Source organism: Uloborus diversus, chromosome 6 (assembly GCF_026930045.1).
Source record: "Uloborus diversus isolate 005 chromosome 6, Udiv.v.3.1, whole genome shotgun sequence".
NCBI lineage: Eukaryota > Metazoa > Arthropoda > Arachnida > Araneae > Uloboridae > Uloborus > Uloborus diversus.
Genome location: NC_072736.1, coordinates 80690171 through 80713867, shown reverse-complemented (window position 1 = coordinate 80713867; position 23697 = coordinate 80690171). Strand labels below are relative to the sequence as shown.

At 33.0% G+C, this 23697-nt stretch overlaps 2 protein-coding genes across 3 annotated transcripts in view; one reads left to right on the top strand and one right to left on the bottom strand.

Annotated features, from left to right (window-relative positions):
- Positions 1-7218, bottom strand: part of LOC129225087 (serine/threonine-protein phosphatase 2A 56 kDa regulatory subunit gamma isoform-like) — an 89523-nt gene extending 82305 nt beyond the window's left edge. For both annotated transcript variants that reach the window (XM_054859639.1, XM_054859640.1), the window contains exon 1: positions 7117-7218. In XM_054859639.1, coding sequence (XP_054715614.1) covers positions 7117-7143 — 27 coding nt within the window. In that variant the 5' untranslated portion in view covers positions 7144-7218. The remainder of the gene's footprint in view (positions 1-7116) is intronic.
- Positions 7219-7843: 625 nt separating this feature from the next.
- Positions 7844-23697, top strand: part of LOC129223942 (ribosomal protein S6 kinase delta-1-like) — an 85910-nt gene continuing 70056 nt past the window's right edge. The window contains exons 1-2 of the mRNA XM_054858326.1: positions 7844-7942; positions 21828-21863. Of these exons, the coding sequence (XP_054714301.1) occupies positions 7844-7942; positions 21828-21863 (135 nt within the window). The remainder of the gene's footprint in view (positions 7943-21827; positions 21864-23697) is intronic.

Sequence of the window (23697 nt, the reverse complement as noted above, 5' to 3'; positions counted from 1 at the left end):
ACGGAGCCCCCTGCGAGCGTTCGTGTGACGAAAAGTACCACGAGTTCTCCTGGGTTAAATTATTTTTATGCAACTAGTTAAAATCTAGATCTTGATGTTTGCCGTATTTGTCATTCCCAAGATGGAAGTAGACAAGACTCTAGACCAAATGCCTAGATTTTCAAAAATCGCATTGGAAGTTTACTGCTATGCAAACTATTAAAAATAGCGCAAAACGTGTGTGCCAATTTTTTTATAACTTTTTTTTTTGAAAGATCTAAATTTTTATATCTTCAAATTTTATTATAAGGGTTATATATTTATACTGGCTGCATTGCCCGGTCTACTTTGAAAATAAAAATTGTGTCAAGTGACGTATATTCAACAATCAGGCTTAAATAAAAGAAAAAAAAGCATCATGCAAAATTTCCCCTCCAAACGATGATGATCGAAATTAAAATGCTTTTAAGAAATTTAAATGAGAAAGATGGATTTAAAAAGTGTAACCATGGAAACACAAAGTAAAAAGAATTGAAAATGTGAAAGATGGAAATAAACAATGGATTCAAAAACCGTTACCGTGGAAACAAAAAATAAAATGGTTAAAAATTTGTATAGAGAACAGATTTTTGAACTTCATTTAATTCGCTTGTAACTTTTTTTCTAATGGAGATAGAGGGTTGAACTTTTGACCATAGGTCGAGTTAGATATGGAGTAAAAAAAGCTGCTCTTTTCAGTTTTATGAAAAAGAAAACTGTGGGACAATCCCTTCACTTTTTATTGATAGATTTAATAAAGAAAGTAGTGCCTAAATTTCAGCTAAGCCTCAACAAATTCGAGCTAAAAATGCAAATAGCTCCTGTCTTAATTAAGTTAGATCATTGAAACAAATTGCGTAGAACGCGGAAAGTTGTACTCTTTCCAACGTTATATAATATTAATATGTGCAAGTAATTTTTCATCCCCATAATCAGGAATTTATGAGAAAATTGGGCCTAAATTGGAATAATAGAAGAACAATTCATCGAATTTTTTTCGAACTGGTCTGCAAACCTTCTCAGAGCTTACAGGAACAAACTGAAAATTTCATCAAAATCCGCCAGGTAGTTCTTGAGTTTTGAAAGTTCAAACACACAGACGTGTTTTGAGGATTTCATTTTATACTATGTAGAGATTAAGGCTATTTCTAAAGCAGCCAACAAAACTAAAATTAAAAATTGATGGAAGAAAAGATATAGGCACAAAAAGCTATTCGTAAAAGCTATATACCGCCGCATTTTGTGTAAAATTTGCTCAAGATGTACATGTATCAGTACCCGTCCTCTCTTCGTAATATAGTGCCCTAATGCTTAAACTTTATGGTTGAAATATAATTTAAGATTTATTGGGAAAATTTTTAAGAATTAAAGCATTTATATTTTAATCAACTTGGGGGTGTCACCCACTAGACAAGTGTCCAGCAGTGCGGATCTTTCTCAAGAAAGGTTTTTTGATATTGCAAAAAGCTGTTTTCTCTCAAGTTACAGACTTTCAAAAATTAAAAGCACACGATTTGATCAACATCTATTTGTTAGACATTAGAGGGGAGCAAAATAATCCTTTCCAATTTTGAAAAAAATAGGATTTTGAAGTAATCTCATTTTTAATATTGTAACTATTGGAAAATTTAATTTTTGAATTGAATTTATAATGTTGTATGTGAATCTTACTAGATTTACAATAAAATACATGAAAACTTCATAAAAAGGAGTCAATATTTCAATTTCTGTTAAGAGGTTTTCCCCCTTCAAATTAGGGAAGAAACTGAAAAAATAAACTAAAAAAAAATAAATAAATAAAAAAGCGGAGTCAGACGTTTCAAAATACAGGAGTCCGAGTCGGCCATTTCCCTTCCGATTCTGCAGCTCTGCTCGCAATGTCACTCAGTAATTATTTATAAGATTTTAGGGGCTTAATTTTCTGTTAAAATGCTTCAAATTATATTATCAAATCAAAATATAAAAATGTATATTTGTAAGAATTGTGCTAGCCAAGAAAAATCTGGTCGCAGGGCGGATTTGGCCCACAAGCAGATTTTTCCCAACCCGCAGGAAGCTTACAAACTGCATTTTCAAAACTAGTTCGTAAGGAAGAAAACATTTAACTTAACTAAAGATAACCTAAAATTGACTTACTAAGAGAGAATTGAAACACCTCTTTCCATTTATTTTACTAAAATGGTCTGAAAATGCGAATTTTGATGTGCATTGTGAAAGTTTCTTCGGAGGTGGAAATGAAACTTGTTCCCTGACCATCGTTAACACCACAAAAAATTGACAAAAACTGTGCTTTTAGGACTTCTGGGGTTTTTATAGTCCGGGGGATATGACTTGATCAACAAACCTGAATCCTTCATCTGATTTAAAGACAACAAAAAAACTTCTAAGCACTTATAACTTTTAGTACCTAAATTATATTGAAAGCAATAAACTACACTTAAAGATTTTCTCAGTGATAAACTTTTCTTATATTTTATAAATTTACTTCTTTTTTTTAAAGAAATTAAATTTAAAAGTGAAAATTGAAACAAGATGGGTAACGGCAGCAGCGTCAAGTCCTCGAAAAAAAAAAGCTATATAGCTAAAACCCGTTATTTTGTTGGCTTTTCAAAGGCCTGCAGATAATTTTTCCAAAGAACAAAAAGAAAGAAAAAAGAAAAAAAAAAGAAATACAACTTGGCACAGATCCTTTTTTGACCAGAAAAACGATGGATGCTTAAGCATTTGAGCTAGAAACATAGTCCCCATATTTGGTCATTCACAAAATCGAAGTAGATAAAACGCGTAAGTTTTCAAAAACATAGCAGAATTAGATGTTTTATGAAACTGCAAACAAATGAAAAAAAAAATTTTTTTCCTTATTGCTTTGGATGCAAAAGCACTAAAAACTTTTCAACTTAAGTGTAGTCTCATGAGGATTTTTATTTTAAAATTATTTTTTGCTACAAATTCAGAAATTTGCATCTTAATTTTTGGCGTAGTCGCCATGTTTGCTCATTCCGAAGATGTAGGTACACAAGACTATTTAAGTGCCTACGTTTTCATAAACAGAATTGGACATTTATTGCAAAAAAATTGGCTGTAAAATTCCGCAAAATGTGCCATTTTTTCGGATAATTCTTAATCATTGTCTTGAAAAATGCAAAATTTTATCTTTAGAATATTATCTTTGTTGCTTTAGAGGCTAAAGTGCTAAAAATTGATTATTTTATCTGAATTGTAGTTTTTTAAGGATACTGAATTTATTACTACTCTTATGTAACAAACTCAAACATATATTTATAGCCATGAATTTTTAGCATAGATGCCATGTTTGGTCATTCACAAGATGGAAATAGACAAGAGTATTATTTGCCTAAGTTTCCAAAAACAGAATTGGATGTTTTCCTCAATCCAAACTATGTAAGACAACATAAAATGTACAACAAATCATTTTTTAAAATTATTTTCATGAAAAATGGGAATCATTATTCGCACAATTGTATTTGATCCTCACTGCTTTGGAAGCTTTGCTCTAAACAAAAACATTTATCTGAAATGCAGTTTCCTACCAACTTCTAGTTTACTAATTTCTTTATTTATTCATCTTTTGAAAAAAAATAAAAATAAAAAACCTATTTTAAATAATTGTTTTTCATAGTGCGCAGAGTTCCATTTATTTTTATGAAAGTAGTGAAAACAGATCCCTCCCTTAACACTTTAAAACTCGGCGACAGTGATGGCCACTAAGTTTTTCGAGGCTAGTGGCCACTCGCCAGCTGGAAAATTTCTGAGGCTTGACCTTTACATGGGACTTGTGTATTTTATAAAAACATAAAATGAAATGGTACAGATGTGATATACCCCTCCCCCCATTTGGCGACATATGATTTTTTACACAAAATTGAAATATTTTTCTCGCCAATGAGGCGATAACTTTTTAAGCATGGCATCCCTGGCTAAACTAACCTGTGTTTGGCAACCCGAAAGCAATCTTAGATCTGTTCAAACTTGTTTACTTGTTAGCGGTCCACGCTATATAGATTCCTGTTTTTCGTGCAAGATACCTTATAGGAAAGCTTATTTTGTGTTGGTTATATTCAGCAGATGTGTTTTGATGAATAAGTATTAGAAAATGAGTTTCTTTAAACTTGATCATTAATTAAGAGTAAAATCCAACTTAGGGTGCGTCTCGGTAAGGCACATTGTTTCATATGTTGTGTTTCAGACTGAGTGTGAGGATTTATACAACAAAAACGTAAGTTTTTATTTTAGAATTAAAAAAAACTCTCATGTCCGAAATTCTTGATGTTTTTACAAAATCTTGAGGGTTTCTTGTAGGGAGGGTTGTTCTACAGCTCGTGCATTTGTTCTGCGACATACATTGCAACTTTAGCAGTATTCTGCTTTAGGGCCCATGAGCAAAAAAGGTTGGAGACCCCTGTTTTAAGATAGGCAAATCTGAGACTAAACTTGAAATTAGGAAAAGATACATTAGTAGAGCCATGGGCACATGGAACAGCTTATCAGAAGAGGCAGTAATGAGAGTGGATAGCTTAGAGAGAGCCGGCCACTGATTTTCACTGGGGACTAATTAACTGATTAGGTCCCTAGTTGGGTCCAAAGCCTGCTGCTGGTTGTCACATTTGTATTTATAAAATGATTACGTAAAATCTTTGAAACATTTTTTTTCTATTTCATTAAGAATTAAGCAAGTACACTAATTTGACTAAAAGTAAAGTACAATGCATTTATAAAGGCTATTAAAGCTCAAGATGTATTTTAATTTTTTTATGTTAATTGCCTGTAGGGAAGTACAAATAAATAATAAGTTTAAATTGTCAAAGTATTTAATTTATATTATTTGAAACTGGTTAAAAATTTTTAAAAATCCTAAAGTAGGCTAAATTATCGGTTCAAAAAAGAAAAACCCATTGGGTATAATTCGGCCAACCCTGTTATGGAGGAAAGTCACTTGCTCATCTCTTCTTCTTCCCCAACTTGCCGAACATAGACTTAAATAGCGATTTTTGAACATCATTTGCAAATAATTTCCACATGTAGCAGTAAATTACTACCCCTAAGCCAGGGTTAAAGCAGAACTACTTGCAATAACCGGGCTGTCTGGTATTTCGGCATGATATCCCTCTCCCCACCCTCTCTTGTCGGACATTGTCAAAGAAAAATTTAAAATGTTTTTAGGATTTGAGCTTTAGATTTCAGCACTTCTTACCCCTAGCCCACTCAAAAATATCATATAATTAGGTTTTTAGAGCCACAATTCCGAAAAATTCAGAGGAGAACTCTCAAACCCTCTTGCTTCTTCTATCATCCCCATTCTCCAAACATACATTAAAAATGTATGTTTCTCCCACTTGCATACCTTCTTTACTGAGTCTAAAACTGCGTTTTAAAACTTCAATTTGGAAATTTTTTGGGCGGAGAATCAATTTTCCATTCCTTTCTCTAAACTCGTCACACACCTTGAAATTTTTTTTTCTGCCCTCAAATACTTTCTTCCTTAAGATAACTTAAAAATGACTAAAGTTTGGAATATACAATTTTAGGAGGGAAAATATTTGTTCTTTTCTCTATTGTTTTCAAACATAGTCTAAAACTGCATTTTTTAGAACTTCAATATTGAAAAATTTCCAGGAGGCATCCTCAACTCCCTTTAGTCATCAAGGAGAGCTTAAAATTGATTTCAACTTTGAGAGAGAAATTTTCCAAGTTAACCCTATCTTTCTTTACTCTAAAATCAACAATAATTAAATTTTGATGTAAATTTGAAACCCTCCCTCCCCTGAAAATCCCTTATTTTTGACGAATTATGCTCTCTGACATTTTATTGTATGATGCTGTACAAGAAGAGAAAGAAAATATTATCACAAAATTGTGTTTTGCACTATAAAAAAAATTTAATATTCAGAAAAAAATGCTGAAATCTGATGGATTCTTCTTATTAAAAATTATACAACTGAACTGCAAAGTATGATACACTGCAATATCAGTACTTTAAATTTTCCAATAGCATTTTCAAAAATATAACATTTTTATAAATTTTTAAACAAATATTTTTTACTTAAATAGTATTAAATAATACAAACATTTGAAAAACAAATTTATTCAAAAAAGACTTCTCACAGCATCTAATTCTGAGTTTAAATACATAAAAAAATATTTCAGATAAGAAAATCAACATGAGAAATAACAATGGGTCACTGGATGCTTTGAGCAAGTAGCTTCAAAATTTTTTTAATTAAAATAGTTAAAATTTTAAAATTCCTTTTTCTTAATCTCAACTTATGCTGTTCTGAATTTACTTCATTAGAGCATTAAATATCCATAAAAAGTGCACTATTTACTGTAGGAAGGATTTATTAAATACCAAAATATAAGCAAGTAAAAAAAAAAAAAAGAGCCAATAGTCATTGTACCACAAAATAAATAAATAAATAAATAACAAATCAGAAAAATATGTGGCGCGGGGGGGGGGGGGGGGGAGAAGCTGTTTTCACATTAAACGGCTTTAATACAATAAAAGTTAATTAAAAATTGTAAACATTTGAATACAGGAATCAACGTGATGACATTTTATTGAGTACGTAGACATCGACTCGAAGTATAACTATTTCATATCTTCGACGCACATAAATACTAGAATACATGCACATTCTATTCAATTTAACAAGTATTTTGAAATAAAATATAATGATACAGTATGTACGAGGAAGATAAAATCAAGAAATTTACGAAAATATTTTTTCACGGAATAACGTCAATCGTCTTGATCAAAATAACTCAGTTTTTCAACAGAATTTTCATCGAAAAAATGTGCGCATTTATAAGTGCTAATCTTTATGTTGTTTAACAAAATTGCAGTAACAGAGGCCGATTCTTAACAGCCACATTAATAAAGTGAGTGCATCGCAACAACTTCGAGTATCTTATATCAACACATATTCAATACAGTTTATTTTTGTGCAAGATATATGACTCGCACGATAGCACCGAAAATAACAAAAACACACATAACAGGTTTCAATTAGTGAGAAATTGTAAAATTTATTTAGTGGATGATGCGTGTGGGATATCTTGGTACATTTGATTTTTATTTACCTTTTCTTTTTCAGATTTATTCGGCATCTCTCTTCATTACACAAACATTACCATGGCTCAAGGCCTACGCTACGCTACACTTACATCAGTCGTTGCCAAAAATTCCATTTTCTTGAATAGAATGACATCTTCTTCTTACCGTATGCCAAAATGATTAAAGTACTCTAATGAGAACTCCGCTTAAAAATGAACAGTGTTAAGTCGCAAGAATAACTTTCAAATGGATTTTAATCATCTTAAACTTCTAAGAAGTACCATTTAGGATTGCATACGTCACTTTTATAACAAACAACTACTAATGAATCATTTTCAACTTTAAATGAACCCGTTATAATCTACGATTTTTGATATCAAACATTCAAATTCAGAATTTTCTTTAAGAAAGAAATAACGACAACATATTTAGTATTAATGTATAGGAATTAAACATAATAGAGGTTTTGAAGCAATTATTTTCAATAAAAATATGGCAGTAAAATAATTAAAAGTTGAGGTAAATTTTTTGATAATTATCACTATTTTTTAAAGTTGCTATATGCTTTAAATCAAATAATATGCATTTGCATATTCAATTCAAAAGTTTTTGAGGGATTTTTTTTTCTTTCCATCCGAACTACGTCACTGAAAATTTTTAAATGCATTTCTGCTTTCTGCTACAGTTGACTGCTGCATGCTGTTTGGTTACGGTTTTATTCTAAAATTCACTGAAAACAAATTTTGATTACAGATGTCAAAAAAAGAAAAAGATCCGTGGGTTAGAATTTTTGATGTCTCAGAACCAATTTTACACAAGAAGGGATATACTTTATATAAAGTTACATCAAAAGTAAGCACTTGAATCTATGTACAGAAATATTTCTTGAATTATGATTTGAAATTTTTTAAAATTCGAATCAAAAGAAAACTCGTGTGATTTTTTTCTCACTTTTCTTTTTACAAGTTATGGATAATCTACAATATAAATTCTATTTCCATTTGTGAAGGTTTTGTTGCAGAGCCGTAGCCTGGGGGGCCAGATTTTCTAGAAAATGCACCGCCCGCCCAGAGAATTTTTTTTGCCTCCCCTAAGCAAATGATGCCTTTGGCTACCGGCATATTTATGTTTCTAGTTTTGTTTAAAATATGTTCATGAAAACCACTGCTAAATGGAGAAAAGTGCATCTGCTGCTGAAAGTACATAGTAATAAAGAAATCAGTGGCGGCTCGTCACTTCGGGCCGGGTGGGCCAGGCCCACAACTTAACCAACTGCGACGATTGAACCAAAGTAACGAAAATGGCAAACAATGTGTATGGGCCGGGTCCTTTGGGTCATTCCGTGTCAAATCAACACAAATTTTGAGGTCAAATTTTTGCAAAAATTTGACCTCACCATCTTAGATTTTAAGAAAATTTGGCACATAGGTAGCATCCATGTAGACTAAGAAAAATACCAAATTTCGTTAAATTATATCTACGCATTTAGAAAGTATGGCAATCCAAAGTTACCAAAAATCGACCAAAAAAGCATCACCTTGCCTTCTTGAAATATAAATTACTCCTCTCCCAGTTGCACTAGAGATATGAAATAAGTGTCATTTTGTAGCAATTGTTATGCTCTTTCTTGTGATATACAACAATGCATATGTTGTAATTAAAAAATTTTTTGAAAATTTCAAATTTCAAATTTTAAATTTCAATTTAAAGAAAAACGCATCTTCAAAAATTCTGAAAAAATTCCAAAGGATACAATAGCTTATTGTTAAATGTTACAAAAAGTTTCAAAATGGGAGGACAATGGGCTGATGGTTAAAAAAATTTAAAACTAAAGTGGTTTTATCAAAATTTCAACTATAGTAAAAGTCAACTTACTTTGCTATAGAAAACACAACTTTCGGACAGTGAGATGAAGAAAGTTGAAATTTATACCATGTGATATAGAATGTCTATATACTTTGCATAGTTAAAATCATTATTGAAATAATTTAAAATAAAAGTCATTTTTTTATATGAAGACGTGGCAAAGGAATTAACAAATCACTGGCACTTCAGTCTAAGGAAGTTCATTATGTGTTATTGGATAGGGCTTCATTGCTTTGTGAAATATCATGTTCAGGAAGAACATACATTCTTCCAGTAGGAGTCACAGGACTTACTACACATAGGACATCAGTTACATGTACCCACAGTACATCTGGTTTACTTGGATAACTAAATGATGGGGATAGCCCATGTGGATGAAGGCATGTAATTTAATCTTCTTCATTTTTCTGCATTGTAATGTAACCAGTGTTGGCAAGTTTCTGCCGAGGCGGTTAAAACCACTGGTAGAAACCGGTTAAAACCGGCATGGCAAAAACCACTTTCTGCCACTTGCGGCAGAAACTGGCAAAAACTCACAAAATAAACAATTAATTCTTGGTATACAGCTGAAAATGCATGGAAAAAATAATTAATTGTTAACCAAAGTACTGTAATTTTATTACAAAATAATCATGATTCAAAATCAAATGTTACATTGTTTGGACCCTGCAATTGCCTCTTAGAAAAGGTGGTTTCAAAAATCTAAACAGGTTCTCAATGTACACACATGTCTCAATGTAGACAAAGTTACTGATCTGGGGGTCTTAATAAGTCAGGATTTAAAGTTTAGACAACATTGCAGCATTGCTAGTAACAAGGCCAATAAGATGCTTGGGTTTATCAATAGATCTATTTCAAACAAATCTAAAGAAGTTCTTCTGCCCTTATATAGAAGTTTGGTAAGACCTCATTTGGAGTATGCTGTTCAGTTTTGGTCTCCTTATCTTAAGAAAGACATTAATGTATTGGAAAGGGTTCAAAGGCGGGCTACAAAGCTAATAAGTGGACTTTCCCATTTAGATTATGATTCCAGGCTTAGAAGGCTAAAAATGTACAGTCTTTAGCAAAGAAGAGACCGAGGGGACATGATTCAGCTGTTTAAATTTATTAAAACGGAAGATGTTACAGGACTAAAGTTTAGCACTGAAAACAGGACAAGGGGTCATTGTTTTAAACTATTTAAATCTCAGGCTAACATGGATATTAGGAAAAATTATTATTTTAGCAGCATAGTGGAACCTTGGAACAGCTTACCGGAAGAGGTGGTAATGAGTAAAGGAGTAGACAGTTTTAAGAGGGCCATTGATCTTCACTGGGGATTGTAAATTGACTAGGACCAGTCTAGCTGGGCCCAGAGCCTGTTGCTGGTCGTCACTTTTGTATTTGCATTGTTTACCCCTATTTTCACCAGTGGTGTCTCCATATACGCCGTATACTCGCAAACATTTTTTAGACATGTAGTGTATGCCCTCAAGCTTCATGAATTTTCATGTTATGACATACTATGTATATGATCACTTACACAAATTGTGCGTAATGGATTACTGGGAGTATACCCTCAGAAAAATTGATGGGAACATCACTGATTTTAACCCCTAATTTAAAAAATATTGGACCCCCATCAGGCTCGGGCCCAGGCCAACAGGTGTCCCCCCCCCCCTGTGCACGCCCCTGCCCTCCTCCCCCTAAAACTCTTATAAAACTTGCACTGCATTGATTTCGAGCCACTGGCTTCCTTATTTTCTGATTGGGCTAGTATCTGGTTACCAAGATGTGCCAAATTCAGCTGCTTGATACATCCTGAGTAAAAATGCAAAAATCATGATTCTCACGTTTTTGTAGCATATTTTTCAAGATAAATTTTTGTGACTGACATGTTCCATGTTTTGCCATTTATTTAGTACCAAATTCATTATTTTGGAAGTTCTTTTGTTATTGCTTGTTTTTATCTTACTTCTACTGCATACTGTTAATATCTTAAGCATGAGGGAAAAAATAACACTTACTCTACTCTATTTCATTTTCTGTACAACTTGTGATTGAAAATAAAATTGTATGCTTTGAGAAATATTTCGTTACATTTATTTTTAACTTAAAACGGGTGTGTCTTACAAAGCTATAATCATTTTGTAAGACTGTGCAATCAACTTTTGAAAAGTGCAAATAAAGTGCTTCAAATAATTTCAACTGTTCTAGAGTCTGAAAATTATTTAAGTTTTTGAAATTCCTTGAAAAGTCCTTCAATTTTGTCTCTACTCAAGAAAAAGTATGAATTGTCCAAATGGCCAGAATATTACTCTATCGTCCTTATTTTCTGAATATCTACAACATTTCTTTTAAACCAATTAATACAATTTTTATACTGTAGATAGGGCCGGATTAACATATATTTACGCCGAAGGCCAAACTTGGAAATTACGCCCCACCTCCCTTTGGTTTACAAAATTAAAGATAGATTTCTTTCTTTCTTTTCCTTTGATTACGTTCAAAAGAGGGGGGTTCAAGAATGCTCCCCTGGGAGTTTTTTGAAATTGAAGCGGTATGAAATGCAATTTAAGGCCATCTAAAGTGATTTAACAGGAAGTAACGGAATTCGGATTTCCCCCCCCCCCCCTGAAAGTGTTCGAAACTGAAGTCCTACATACATAATTGTATGTTTTCTTTGATGTTGCTAGAAAATACAAATACAAAAGTGACGACCAGCAACAGGCTCTGGGCCCAGCTAAACTGGTCCTAGTCAATTTACAATTCCCAATGAAGATCAAAGGCCCTCTTAAAACTATCTACTCCCGTGCTCATTACCACCTCTTCCGGTAAGCTGTTCCAAGGTTCCACTACCCTGCTATAATAATAATTTTTCCTAATATCCACGTTAGCCTGAGATTTAAATAGCTTAAAACAATGACCCCTTGTCCTGTTTTCAGTGCTAAACTTCAGCCCCGTAACATCTTTCATTTTAATAAATTTAAACAACTGAATCATGTCCCCTCGGTCTCTTCTTTGCTCAAGACTACATTTTTAGCCTTCTAAGCCTGGAATCATAATCTAAATGAGAAAGTCCATTTATTAGCCTTGTAGCTCGCCTTTGAACCCTTTCCAATACATTAATATCTTTGTTAAGGATAAGAAGACCAAAACTGAACAGCATACTCCAAATGAGGTCTCACCAAACCTCTATATAAGGGCAGAAGAATTTCTTTAGATTTGTTTGAAATAGATCTATTGATAAACCCAAGCATCTTATTGGCTTTGTTACTAGCTATGCTACCAAGGGTCTGGCCAGAGCAAATTTGGGTCCATTAACAGACCCTTCACAAAAATCCGATCAATCAAAACGGACCTTTCACAAAAATCCAATCAACCAAAACGGACCTTTCACAAAATCCCGATCAACCAAAACGGACCCTTCACAAAATTCTGATAAACAAAAACGGATCTTTCACAAATTGTTTATTGAAAGAGCAAATCTCAGATTAAAATAATACAGCATATTTCCTTTTAAAAAACGATAATGGTTGGAACCTTTTTTAAAGTTAAATTAGAGGAATCAACTTAAACAAAATCAGCTAATTTCGCAAAAGAAAAAAAAAATCGGCACTCTTGTGGTGCTCCTGCAAGCCATAAATAATTACTACTAATTATTACGGCCAAATAAATATAATGCCTGTGGTTGGTTTCTTTGAAAGAAATTAACAGCTGAAAGTCAGTTTGGTTTATAATTTTGCTTGTTTGTTTTATGCAGCGATGTTGTTGTAAACTTCTTTGAAAAAGCGTCAACATTCTCTGAATAGGCGTAGTAAGCACTTTTCTCCCCACTTATGATTTAATAATCAATAATATACAGCGAAATGAACTTAGAACTGCAAAGGGTAGTAGGGGGGGATGTGATCGCTTCAGATAGAGTTACCAAATTCAAACTAATCACCACTTAGCGTCAGCGTCTAGCACTTAGCGTCTGGCGGTGGGTGTGATGTTAAACTGTTATTATGGGAGAAAGTTATATGGGTTTGATTTTTCGATGCTAAAAAGGATAATTAACTTAAAAGGAACTTTTATTTACCGTTTTTTTTTCCTATAGATGCCTACATTTTGAAAAACGAAATCTTTTTACATCCGATATGAGAATCATATTTCATTCTTTTTTCAAGCTAACTTCGCTTTATTAGGATGCAAATAAATGAAAAGGGTTCTTTATTTTTGTAACAAAGCTTATTTCAGGTTTTTAAAGCGGAATTCCATTTTCTTTTATGAGTCGATAATTAAAATGCTGAATCGATCGTTTATTTTTTATTTTATTTATTTATTATTATTATTATTTTTACTTCAACTGTGTCCAGATATTAATGACATGTTTATCATAGGGCTCTAAAATGCAATTCTAAAATAATTTTATCCAAAATATTTATTTTACAAGCCGTTTTTATACTTTTGATGCCTTCACTTTGAGGATTGCAATCTCTTTGCATCCACTATGGGAATCTGATTTTTCGCATTTTCGATGTTTAGTACGCTTAGTTAAGAAGTAAACAAATAAAATATTTTTTGTTTTTGTAAAAATCGCGGAATTTATAAGTTTTAAACGAAACTCTGTGCTCTTAAACAGTGTCTTAGGTTAAAAATTTAAATGCTGAACCCCTGACTAAATTTTTTTTTTTACACTTGTTTTAAATACTATACAAATAACATTTCGATTATAATTTAACATGATGTAGAATGGTAGATAAATATTGATACTTGAGGGGTGCCCATCTCCCAGTGAGCGATGCCTCTCCCCCCCCCCCCCCCCCAAATACTAGAAAAGCACTAAAGAATGATATTCTCAACAGAAAAGAGGGAAAACACTCAACGTTAAGTGTCAATGATGCAGTTTCCACCATCTCAAGAGTCTAAACTTTCGTTTTTTGCAAAAAAAAAAATATTTTTTTGCAAAATTATTTGATTTTTCACAAAAGTATTTGATTTTTCACAAAAGTATTAGATTTTTCACAAAAATATTTGATTTTTCACAAAAAAGGACCCTGCGAAAAATCCTGGACAGACCCCTGGCTACACTGTTTTCTGAACTTCAAATCCTGACTTATCAAGACGCCCAGATCAGTAGCTTTTTCTGCCTGACTAATAACTGAACCTTGCAAATAATAACTTGTACACTTATTTCCATGTCCTAAATGTAGCACTTGACATTTCCCAACATTAACAGCCATACCCCTTTTATCAGCCCACTCCGTAATATGATCTAGATCCTCTTGCAGCTGTTTTGCTTGTTCTTCATTTTCTACAGTCCCCATAACTTTGACATCATCAGCAAAACAATTCATGTTCCCAGAAATATTTTTGTGAATATCGTTCATAAAAACAATGAACAAAACAGGGCCTAACTCTGATCCTTGAGAAACCCCACTTAAAACCTTACTCCAATTAGAATGATTTCGCCTTACAACTACCCGTTGTTTCCTTCCAGTCAGCCAGTTTTTTACCCAAATGAAAGTTTTCCCTCCTATTCCTATATCATCTAATTTGCTAAGTAGAGCAACATGCGGTACCTTATCGAAAGCTTTTTGAAAATCAATGTAAACAACATCTACAGGCTTCTTATTGTCCAAAGCCATGGTAACTTAGTCGTAGAAATGTAATACATTAGTTGCACAAGATTTACCTTTCCTGAAACCGTACTGAAAACTAGTCAATAGAAACGGATGCGTTCGGGAACTCCCCCCCCCCCCCCCCGTAGAAATTTATTAAAAACGAAATTTTAGATAATCTTTACTTATGATGCTGGGTAACAGTGATAGCCGGAACAGCCTTCCTGGATTTTTTTTTTTTGAAATTGAGGTTTCAAAGTGCAACTCTAAACAACCTTTTCTCTTTTTTTTTATGCGGGTGTGATTGGTGACTTTTGCGAGTAAGCTTTTCGAAATTGAAGACCAAAAAATTGTTGGACATTTTTTATAACGTCCGGGAAATGTATGGGGTTTAGCCGTTCTTCCCCAGAATGGTTTCAATATTGAAGACTTAAATACGCAATTGGAGACCATCTCTGATGACATTGCGAGAAGGGACAGGGTTTGGAAATTCTCTTTTGTAGGTGTTTCGAAATTGAAGTTGTAACAAAAAATTTTTGGATTACAGTCGAACCTCCATATATCGAACTTCCACATATCGAAATTTTTTATATATCAAAATCTCAACCAATTTCTATGTTCATTACATAGAAAAATTGCTTCTATGTATCGAAAAAATCTCTATGTATCAAAAAATTTTTTGAAACAGTCGTAGATTTTTTTTGCATTTTAGACTGTTTGTTTCATAAAAAATGAAGGCTACAGGAGAAAATGATGTTACTAAAGGTTGCTACGAAACTCTTAAAGAATCTCCCCAGATTCTTTAATTGATGGGTGTGTAAATTAGTTGTTGTTCTGTTCTGGAGTTCTTAAGTTTTCACAACTTTTTTTCAAATCTTAGTTGTATCCAGTAACACTGTAAAATCAGTTTCAAGCTATTCATATTGTCGGTTGATTATCATTCCTATTCTTTTTAGCTTCAGTCAGAGACAACATTCTATTATTTTGGTTTTTTTATATAAGGATATATAATTTCTCTTTTCGTTAGATGTTGGTACGTGATAATGCATTCTCGTATTTTGTCATTCAGAAAGATTTGAAGTTTCATTCGGTAAATTGACAAGTTCCCCCTCCCAAAAATTTTAACATTGGGCGCTCCTGATGATTGACAGTCTTAAATAAGTAAATATGAATTAATTGCAAAACACATACTTACTGATGTAATTTAAAGAATCAAGAGAAAAATAGTTTCAGTTACAAGTTTTATCACTAAACACTTTCTAGATCATGCTTTTTACTAATTTTCCTGTGTGTGACTTACCTCTAATAAGTTTTTTGGCAAAGTCACTGGCGAACTAGCCTCCTATCAGCCCGCGAACCAATGTGCCCTCGAACCTGTGCGCCTTCTGTTTTTTCTCGCCCTCAAACCAGTGTGACTTTGTGTTTTACTTTTCGCCCTCGATCTTGTGCGAATCCAGGTCCCCATCTCCTCCCCCTTCTTTTGGTGCCATCAAACCTGTGCAACTTTTTTTTTTTTGGTGCTCCCTCGAGCCAGTGCGACTTTGTGTGGTTTTCTTTTCTTTTTTTTTTTAATTCGCCCTCGCAACGTGTACGATTTCGTGTATTTTTTTGTTTTATTGCGCCCTTGAACCTGTTAGCTCTTCGGAAAGAACCAGTCTGCCCATGAGAAAAGCTATATTTTAACCTGGGAGAACTCGCATTGGGCCTCTCAAGCCCGGTCATTACAAAACTGCGCTGCCAAAAATCACCCCTTCAACGGAAATGAATGAGGTCCATAGTAGCTGCGTTCAAGGTGACCTACATACTGACCACATGCTTTTCAGGAATGTACATTCCCCCTTTTCCTCGGAAAATTCTGGTTCGGGCCTCAGAGGCCCGGAGCGAGCGCTCACGCTTTTCATTTCAGATTGTGAATGTAAAGGAAGAGGTTGTGAAATGCATCGCTATTTAAGCTACAAAAATGAAATGAAGAGGTTGCAGACCTTGTTAGTTGAGATTTCAACTGATGAGACCTCCCTTAATGAAGATGATGAAGAAGTTGACACAGAAACAGTATAGCGATCATCAGTCATGTTCAGAAGAAGATTTAGATTCATGTATCATAAAACTTTCTTAAACCTTACTTTTTAAAAACATATTATAGAGGCTGTTTATCTATTTAAAATTTAGGGTTGAAAACATTTTTTTTTCTATTTTGCAAACTCAATTTCCTGAAATAACCACTCCGGGCCTACGGGGCCCCCTGCGAGCTTTCGTGTGACGAAAGTACCGCGAGTTCTCCCGGGTTAAGGAAATTTTTGTTCAAATCAAAGATATCAAAAGTTATCTGCTTTGACCTGAAAAGGACCTCGACTAAAGCATTACGCCCCCTCCCCTCTCCTCCAATTGCTGGAACCAGATTTTAGTGATCGTGGAACCCAGAAATCGTTAAACGCAAGACTGTAATAAGGCTGCAAGAACTCACAAATCAAATTTCTATTGATATTAAGGTAATGCAAAAGCAGTAAGAATCAAAAACTACCGTAATTGCAAACAGAAAATCTTTACAAGTAATTTTTAAAAAAAATGTGTTCATAAAAAAAAAATTCTTTTAAACACTACAGTAAAAAAATCGCACATTTACATTCAGACTTTTCTTGCCCTTCTCTTCATTTTCTTTCGTTTTGAAACGTCAAAAAGTGGTGGGGTTTTTTTTCTTTTTTAAAACTGAATGTGAGGGTCTAGGGTTTTATGAATAACTTACATTTTTTTTGTGCTTAAATTATTCTCTCACTAGTAGTTTTTAATATTTCGATATTTAAGAGCATTTCTGAACTGTTTTCTTCTTATTTTAACCTGTATTACAATTTATTACAGTGATTTAAGTTTTATAAGCAATCGGCCAATAGCACTTTTTAGCGATCCAGAAAACCGGGAAATTCGGATATCCGGAATAGCGATGGTCCCAAACTTCCCAGATAATTGGTTCTCTATGGTACTAAAATTCCATTAAAATGTTATTGATTTGTGTGCCTAAAAATAAATAACTAAAATAAACAAAAAAAGTGTATTTAAAAAGTAGCTTGTGTAATCTTGCATTTGCATATTTAACTTTGTTTCATGAGCTTACATTTAAACGACTTGTGAGCTGCCATTCCCTAGAGCCACCACTGAACATTTCATCGAGACCTATCTTGTTCATGGAAATAAAAAAAAGAAAACTTTTAATATTTAAAAGTCGAGGTCAATTTAATATCGAAGTAGTAATTTTGTTAATTGTGCAAACAATCCGCTATTTTAATGATTAATGGGAATATACTATTAAGCTCCTTAAGTAAAGTACGGCTTAATTAGAAGTTTCAAATGTGTGTTGAAAATAGTATTTAGTAAATTTGAGGATATACTGGCAATTTATAGTTTTGTTAAAAGGCCTATTATTGATGTATTTCCCCTCCATCAGTTATTTTCACCTCAGAGATATCGACATTGATAAGGTCTGTCACGGAGGTGAGTATTTTTCCATTAATTAATATAGGCATAATAGATACATTTTTCATTTAAAATTTGTTTTTCTTCGTTGCTACAATCTGCAAATGTTAAGCATATGAAAACATGTTCGCTTTTTTTTTACATTAATTTGCATCCCTGAAATTCAAGTTCACGGAGGTGAGAATTCAGAATAACCAAAAATCTATCTTCTTGTTTTCCGGCAAAAATCTCACATCTTCAACTATGGCTGTAAATAAACAAGCGGGCTTCCTTGTATCATGGAAAATAAAATTTGATGTCATTGCTACCACGTGTTAATGAGGAATGGCATTTTGTGTTTAGGTAACGGAGGTGAGAATTTATTGTATGACATGACTCCTTGTCCTTCTAAAATGAACTAAAACGCAATATTAAAAACTTAAATATACTTAAACAATTAGTATTTGAGACACTTGTGAAAGGAATAATAAATAAATAAGTATATACTTTTAACTAAACAAGTTATTAAGCAACATAAACAGTCACACAAGATGTGTGACATGCCACGGAGGTGAGAATTCATATGTTGTGAACCTAAAATATACTAAAATAAAAATTATTATTAAAAAATTATTGGCAGGTTTAAATAGATATACTTTTGATGAAACTAAATATCATTGTTAAATAAATTGTTCCTTAGAGTTTTTACTGTAAAGGGCATGTGACAGAAAAATTACTTTTTGAAGAATGACCCATATATGGAAATACATTGATTTCTCTAAGCCAGTGAGGGGGTGGGATCAATTCCCCCCCCCTGACCTCCCTAAATATCTGGCTCAATTTCATCCCTCTTCAAAAGTCTCTGTCCTATGACTTCCTTGAATTAACCGGTTTAACCTGGTAAAACCAAGTCTAGCCACCATTGAATTATTCATTAAATTAAGCAATAGATCTTGCTTCTTGAGTCTCTTTAATGATATAAGAACCATATGATGTATGAACATGAACCATATTTCATCTTCCAAAAATGAATTCAGCAGTAACTTAATAAAATACTGCTCTTGCTGCCAATATAGTTACGACCAGTAATATTTTTCAAAAATATCTGAGCTAATTTTTAATTGGCTTTCATTGGAATTAGAGATGTAAAATTTCTGAAAATTTTGAAGTGGTGGAAAAAAAACTGTTTTTTTACCGGGTTTTTTTTTTTTGGGAAAAATTGGAAAAAATGGAAATTTTGATTTTTTTTTATGAATAAAATTAAGGTTTCTTAATAGCTCTGTGTTTCTTGGATCATATAAAGGGTTAAACAATAAAAAATATATGCTATCCACACATCTTCTTTTTCTGCGTGACAGAAGGTAAGATTAATTTAGAAAAAAAAAAACCTTTTTGTTTTATAACTGAGAGCTTTCATGGTCAAACACCAGAAATAAGTCCAGCTGTCATTCAACCATTAATATTGGGTAATGTGTGTCTAATCATGAAAATTGCATTTTATATTTTAGATTGCCTTTGAAACTTGAAATTTTAATTGAAATTTTTGACTTTCAAACATGATTTTTTTTTTTTTTTTTTGAAAGAAAAATAATGCAATGTTACTGTCTGAAAATAAAAGCTATTGACTTTTGATTTTTTCCGACCCAGTCTAAGTCGAAATCAAAACTAAATTGGTTTCTCTTGAGCTGAACCAAACCAAAACTAAAACAAGAGTTTCAGTTTATTCATATGGCTGTGCTAAGCACAGTAGTAAAAGTAGTCATACAGCACTTTTGAACAAAACTGAGTTATTAGAACCAAGTTGTTCTCTGTTTCGTATTTTACATAATAAATCAAATGTTTTAGGGTCATTTGATCAAGAACTTAAAAAAAGAAAAAAATAATAAATCTGAATCAAATATATGGAAGAGAGCCAAACTTTAAAACACAATATCTCAGCTTGAGCGCAACTTCAAATTCCACTTTTTTGCTTAGCACGGCAGTATACGGGTGCGGCAAAAAAAATATCGGACGAAAATTGTATCATCGAATGGAAGAAAGGTAATTTCATTTTAATAAGTGCCTAATTTATTTTTGTTTCTCACTTTATTAGAAAATAGTTTACAGTACATTTCCTAGAATATATATTGTTTTTCGGTTTTCTTGCAATTTTAAATAAAAAACTTGCTATTTTAAGTTGTTTAACCAAGTAGAACGACAGTTTGTTTGCTTGTTGTGCCCGGCAAACAGTATTTGAAACTGTATGTCGTTTCGAGTGGCTTGGAAATGATCGTCAATGTCCAGAAAGTTGACAAAATGAACAATGAACATTTGAGTTAATCGTTAGGTCATCCAAAAGTGAGTTCAATGAAATGCTTGGGTTTCCACGAGAGCAAGTTGTTCGTAAGATGGGAATTTGTGACCGATAAGTGAGACTAAGGGAAAAAACAACTCAAGCAGAAGTTTTACGAGTTCTAAAAAGTTCATACAGTTGTATGACTCCAAAGATGCCAAAAACGTTGGAGACGGGCCGCAAGACCATGCTGAAAGAGATAGTATTCAACCAGTTCATATCCCCCAGAACAATAAGAATTGGTCTGTAGCCAAGCACCTTAAAGAATGTTAAATATCGCCAAAATCCGAAGTCAGGCTTGGTCTGTGATGGAATCAGCACAAGCGAAAAAAAATTTCTAGTTTTTTGTGGATGAAGGCCGTAAAATGAATCAAAATGTGAACCAGAAGGACATTTTAGAAGTTATTGTACTTCTGTGGGTCTAAGAGCACTTCAGCAATGTAAACTGGACATTTTCCTTGAACTCCACACCGATTCATATGGGCAAAAAAACGAGTGGTGCAAGGCGCATTTTTTTTTTTTTTTTTTTGACATGATATTATCTTTTGAGTGGACGCTCTACTCGCTAGACCTCAATCCCATTTATTACACTGTATAGCCTATTTAGGAGTCGAAGATCTACCCTAAACTACACGTAAGTTTGAACTCTCTAAACCAATTGCTTTATAGAGAATAGGCTTGATTAAAGGATTTGTGGCCCTTGAATGAAAAATTCAATAAGCAGTTGCATCCCTGTATTACTGCAAAAGGCTGCTAGTTTGAAACCAATTAAATTTATTGATTGCTAAAGGTCTACTCATATTATTATTTTTTGTATTTTGTTAAATTTATTCATTTTTAGTAAAGTTCCATGGAAAATTGCTTGCCCGAGTTTTTTTTTTTTGCCACACCCTGTACATTTGATTCGCACAGCAGAAACATAGTTTTGTGGTTGATGTTATGCTTGTTTGTTTCATGAAGAAGGAAAATAAACTCTTCACTAAGGTTTGGTTTAAGTTTTTTTGCAAAAAGTATTATTAAACGTTTTTTGATCTATATACAAATTATATTATCATACAAAAACTTACATTAAGGTTAGACAGTATTTTAACATAAAACGGGGGGGGGGGGGACATCAGAATTTAAGTGGGTAAAATTTCTAATCACTTTTTGCTAAAAATTTCAATTAAAATCCTGAAAAGTTGAAAAAATTCTTTTTTTTTTTTTTTTTTTTTAATTTTTCCGAAGTGGAAATTTACTCCTTCGGAAAAAAACGGTCTTTTTCCGTTTTTTTCGGAAATTTTCCGTCTTTTTTCCAACTGTTTTCATCTCTAGTTGGAATTAAAATTGCATTCTACTTTTTGCTTAAATACATTTTTTTTAATGTTAAATGTTCTTGCAATATTTTTTCATTCTACTTTTTCTTGTTGTTGTTATTATTTTTAAATATTTGATTTTTTAATAATGTTGGTAGTTCATAATCATTCAAACTTAATCAGAAAGCATTTTTTCTTTCTTTTTTTAACTTCAGGTATTTCCTAAAAATTCTGTTGAAGCAGTTTCTGAAGTAAGTTTAATTCAATTGAAATTGTCTTATAATCAGTTGGTATAATGTTTATTCTAAGTCATGCATAATTATACTATCCTGCTATTTGTGTGTTTGTGTATCCATCTGCCGTATTCAGGGCCTATGCTGCGTATTGCAAATTGCAAACCAAAAAATTATCCAAATTTTAACTGAATTGTTTAATTTTTTAAAGCAAATTTCAATCGGAAAACAAGTAAACAAGGGAATAATTTTATAAAATGTACAATGCAAATTTTTAGATTTTAAACATACAGCATGCACTTCAGTTTAATCATCACTTAATAACGATGCGTAAGACATTCAGTTACCAATTTGCTGTTGTTTTTTCTTGCAGAATTTCCAATAATGATTTTGAAGATCAGGAGAAAAACCTTTTATGATTTTTTGTATAAATTTCTGAGAAGTTTTCCACTTTCCAATACAAATACGAATACAAAAGTGACGACCAGCAACAGGCGCTGGGCCCAGCTAGACTGGTCGTAGTTAATTTACAATCCCCAGTGAAGATCAATGGCTCTCTTAAAACTATCAACTCCCCGTGCTCATTACCACCTCTTCCGGTAAACTGTTCCAAGGTTCCACTACCCTGCTAAAATAATAATTTTTCCTAACATCCATATTAGCCTGAGATTTTAATAGCTTAAAACAATAACCCCTTGTCCTGTTTTCAGTGCTAAACTTCAGCCCCGTAACATCTTTCATTTTAATAAATTTAAACAACTGAATCATGTCCCCTCGGTCTCTTCTTTGCTCAAGACTGTACATTTTTAGCGCTCTAAGCCTCGAATCATAGTCTAAGTGAGAAAGTCCATTTATTAGCCTTGTAGCTCGCCTTTGAACCCTTTCCAATATATTAATGTCTTTCTTAAGATAAGGAGACCAAAACTGAACAGCATACTCCAAATGAGGTCTTACCAAACTTCTATATAAGGACAGAAGAACTTCTTTAGATTTGTTTGAAATAGATCTTTTGATAAACCCAAGCATCTTATTGGCCTTGTTACTAGCAATGCTGCACTGTTGGCTAAACTTTAAATCCTGATTTATTAAGACCCCCAGATCAGTAACTTTGTCTGCCTGACCAATGACTGAACCTTGCAAATAATAACTTGTACACTTATTTCCATGCCCTAAATGTAGCACTTGACATTTCCCAACATTAACAGCCGAACCCCATTTATCAGCCCACTCCGTAATATGATCTAGATCCTCTTGCAGTTGTTTTGCTTGTTCTTCATTTTCTACAGTCCCCATAACTTTGACATCATCAGCAAAACAATTCATGTTCCCAGAAATATTTTTGTGAATATCGTTCATAAAAACAATGAACAAAACAGGCCCTAACACTGATCCTTGAGGAACCCCGCTTAAGACCTCACTCCAATTAGAATAATTTCCCCTTAAAACTACCCTTTGTTTCCTTCTGGTCAGCCAGTTTTTTACCCAAATGAAAGTTTTCCCTTCTATTCCTATATCAGCTAATTTGCTAAGTAGAGCAACCTGCGGTACCTTATCGAAAGCTTTTTGAAAATCAATGTAAACAACATCTACAGGCTTCTTATTGTCCAAAGCCATGGTAACTTTGTCATAGAAATGTAATAAATTAGTTGCGCAAGATTTACCTTTCCTGAAACCGTACTGAAAACTAGTCAATAGATTATTAGTCTCTAGAAAATTTACTATCTTAATTTTTATCAATGTTTCAAAAATTTTGCAAACCATTGAAGCTAGAATCACAGGTCTATAATTTCCTGCACTCAATTTAGACCCTTTCTTGAAGAGCGGTGTAATGTTAGCCAGCTTCCAGTCCTCT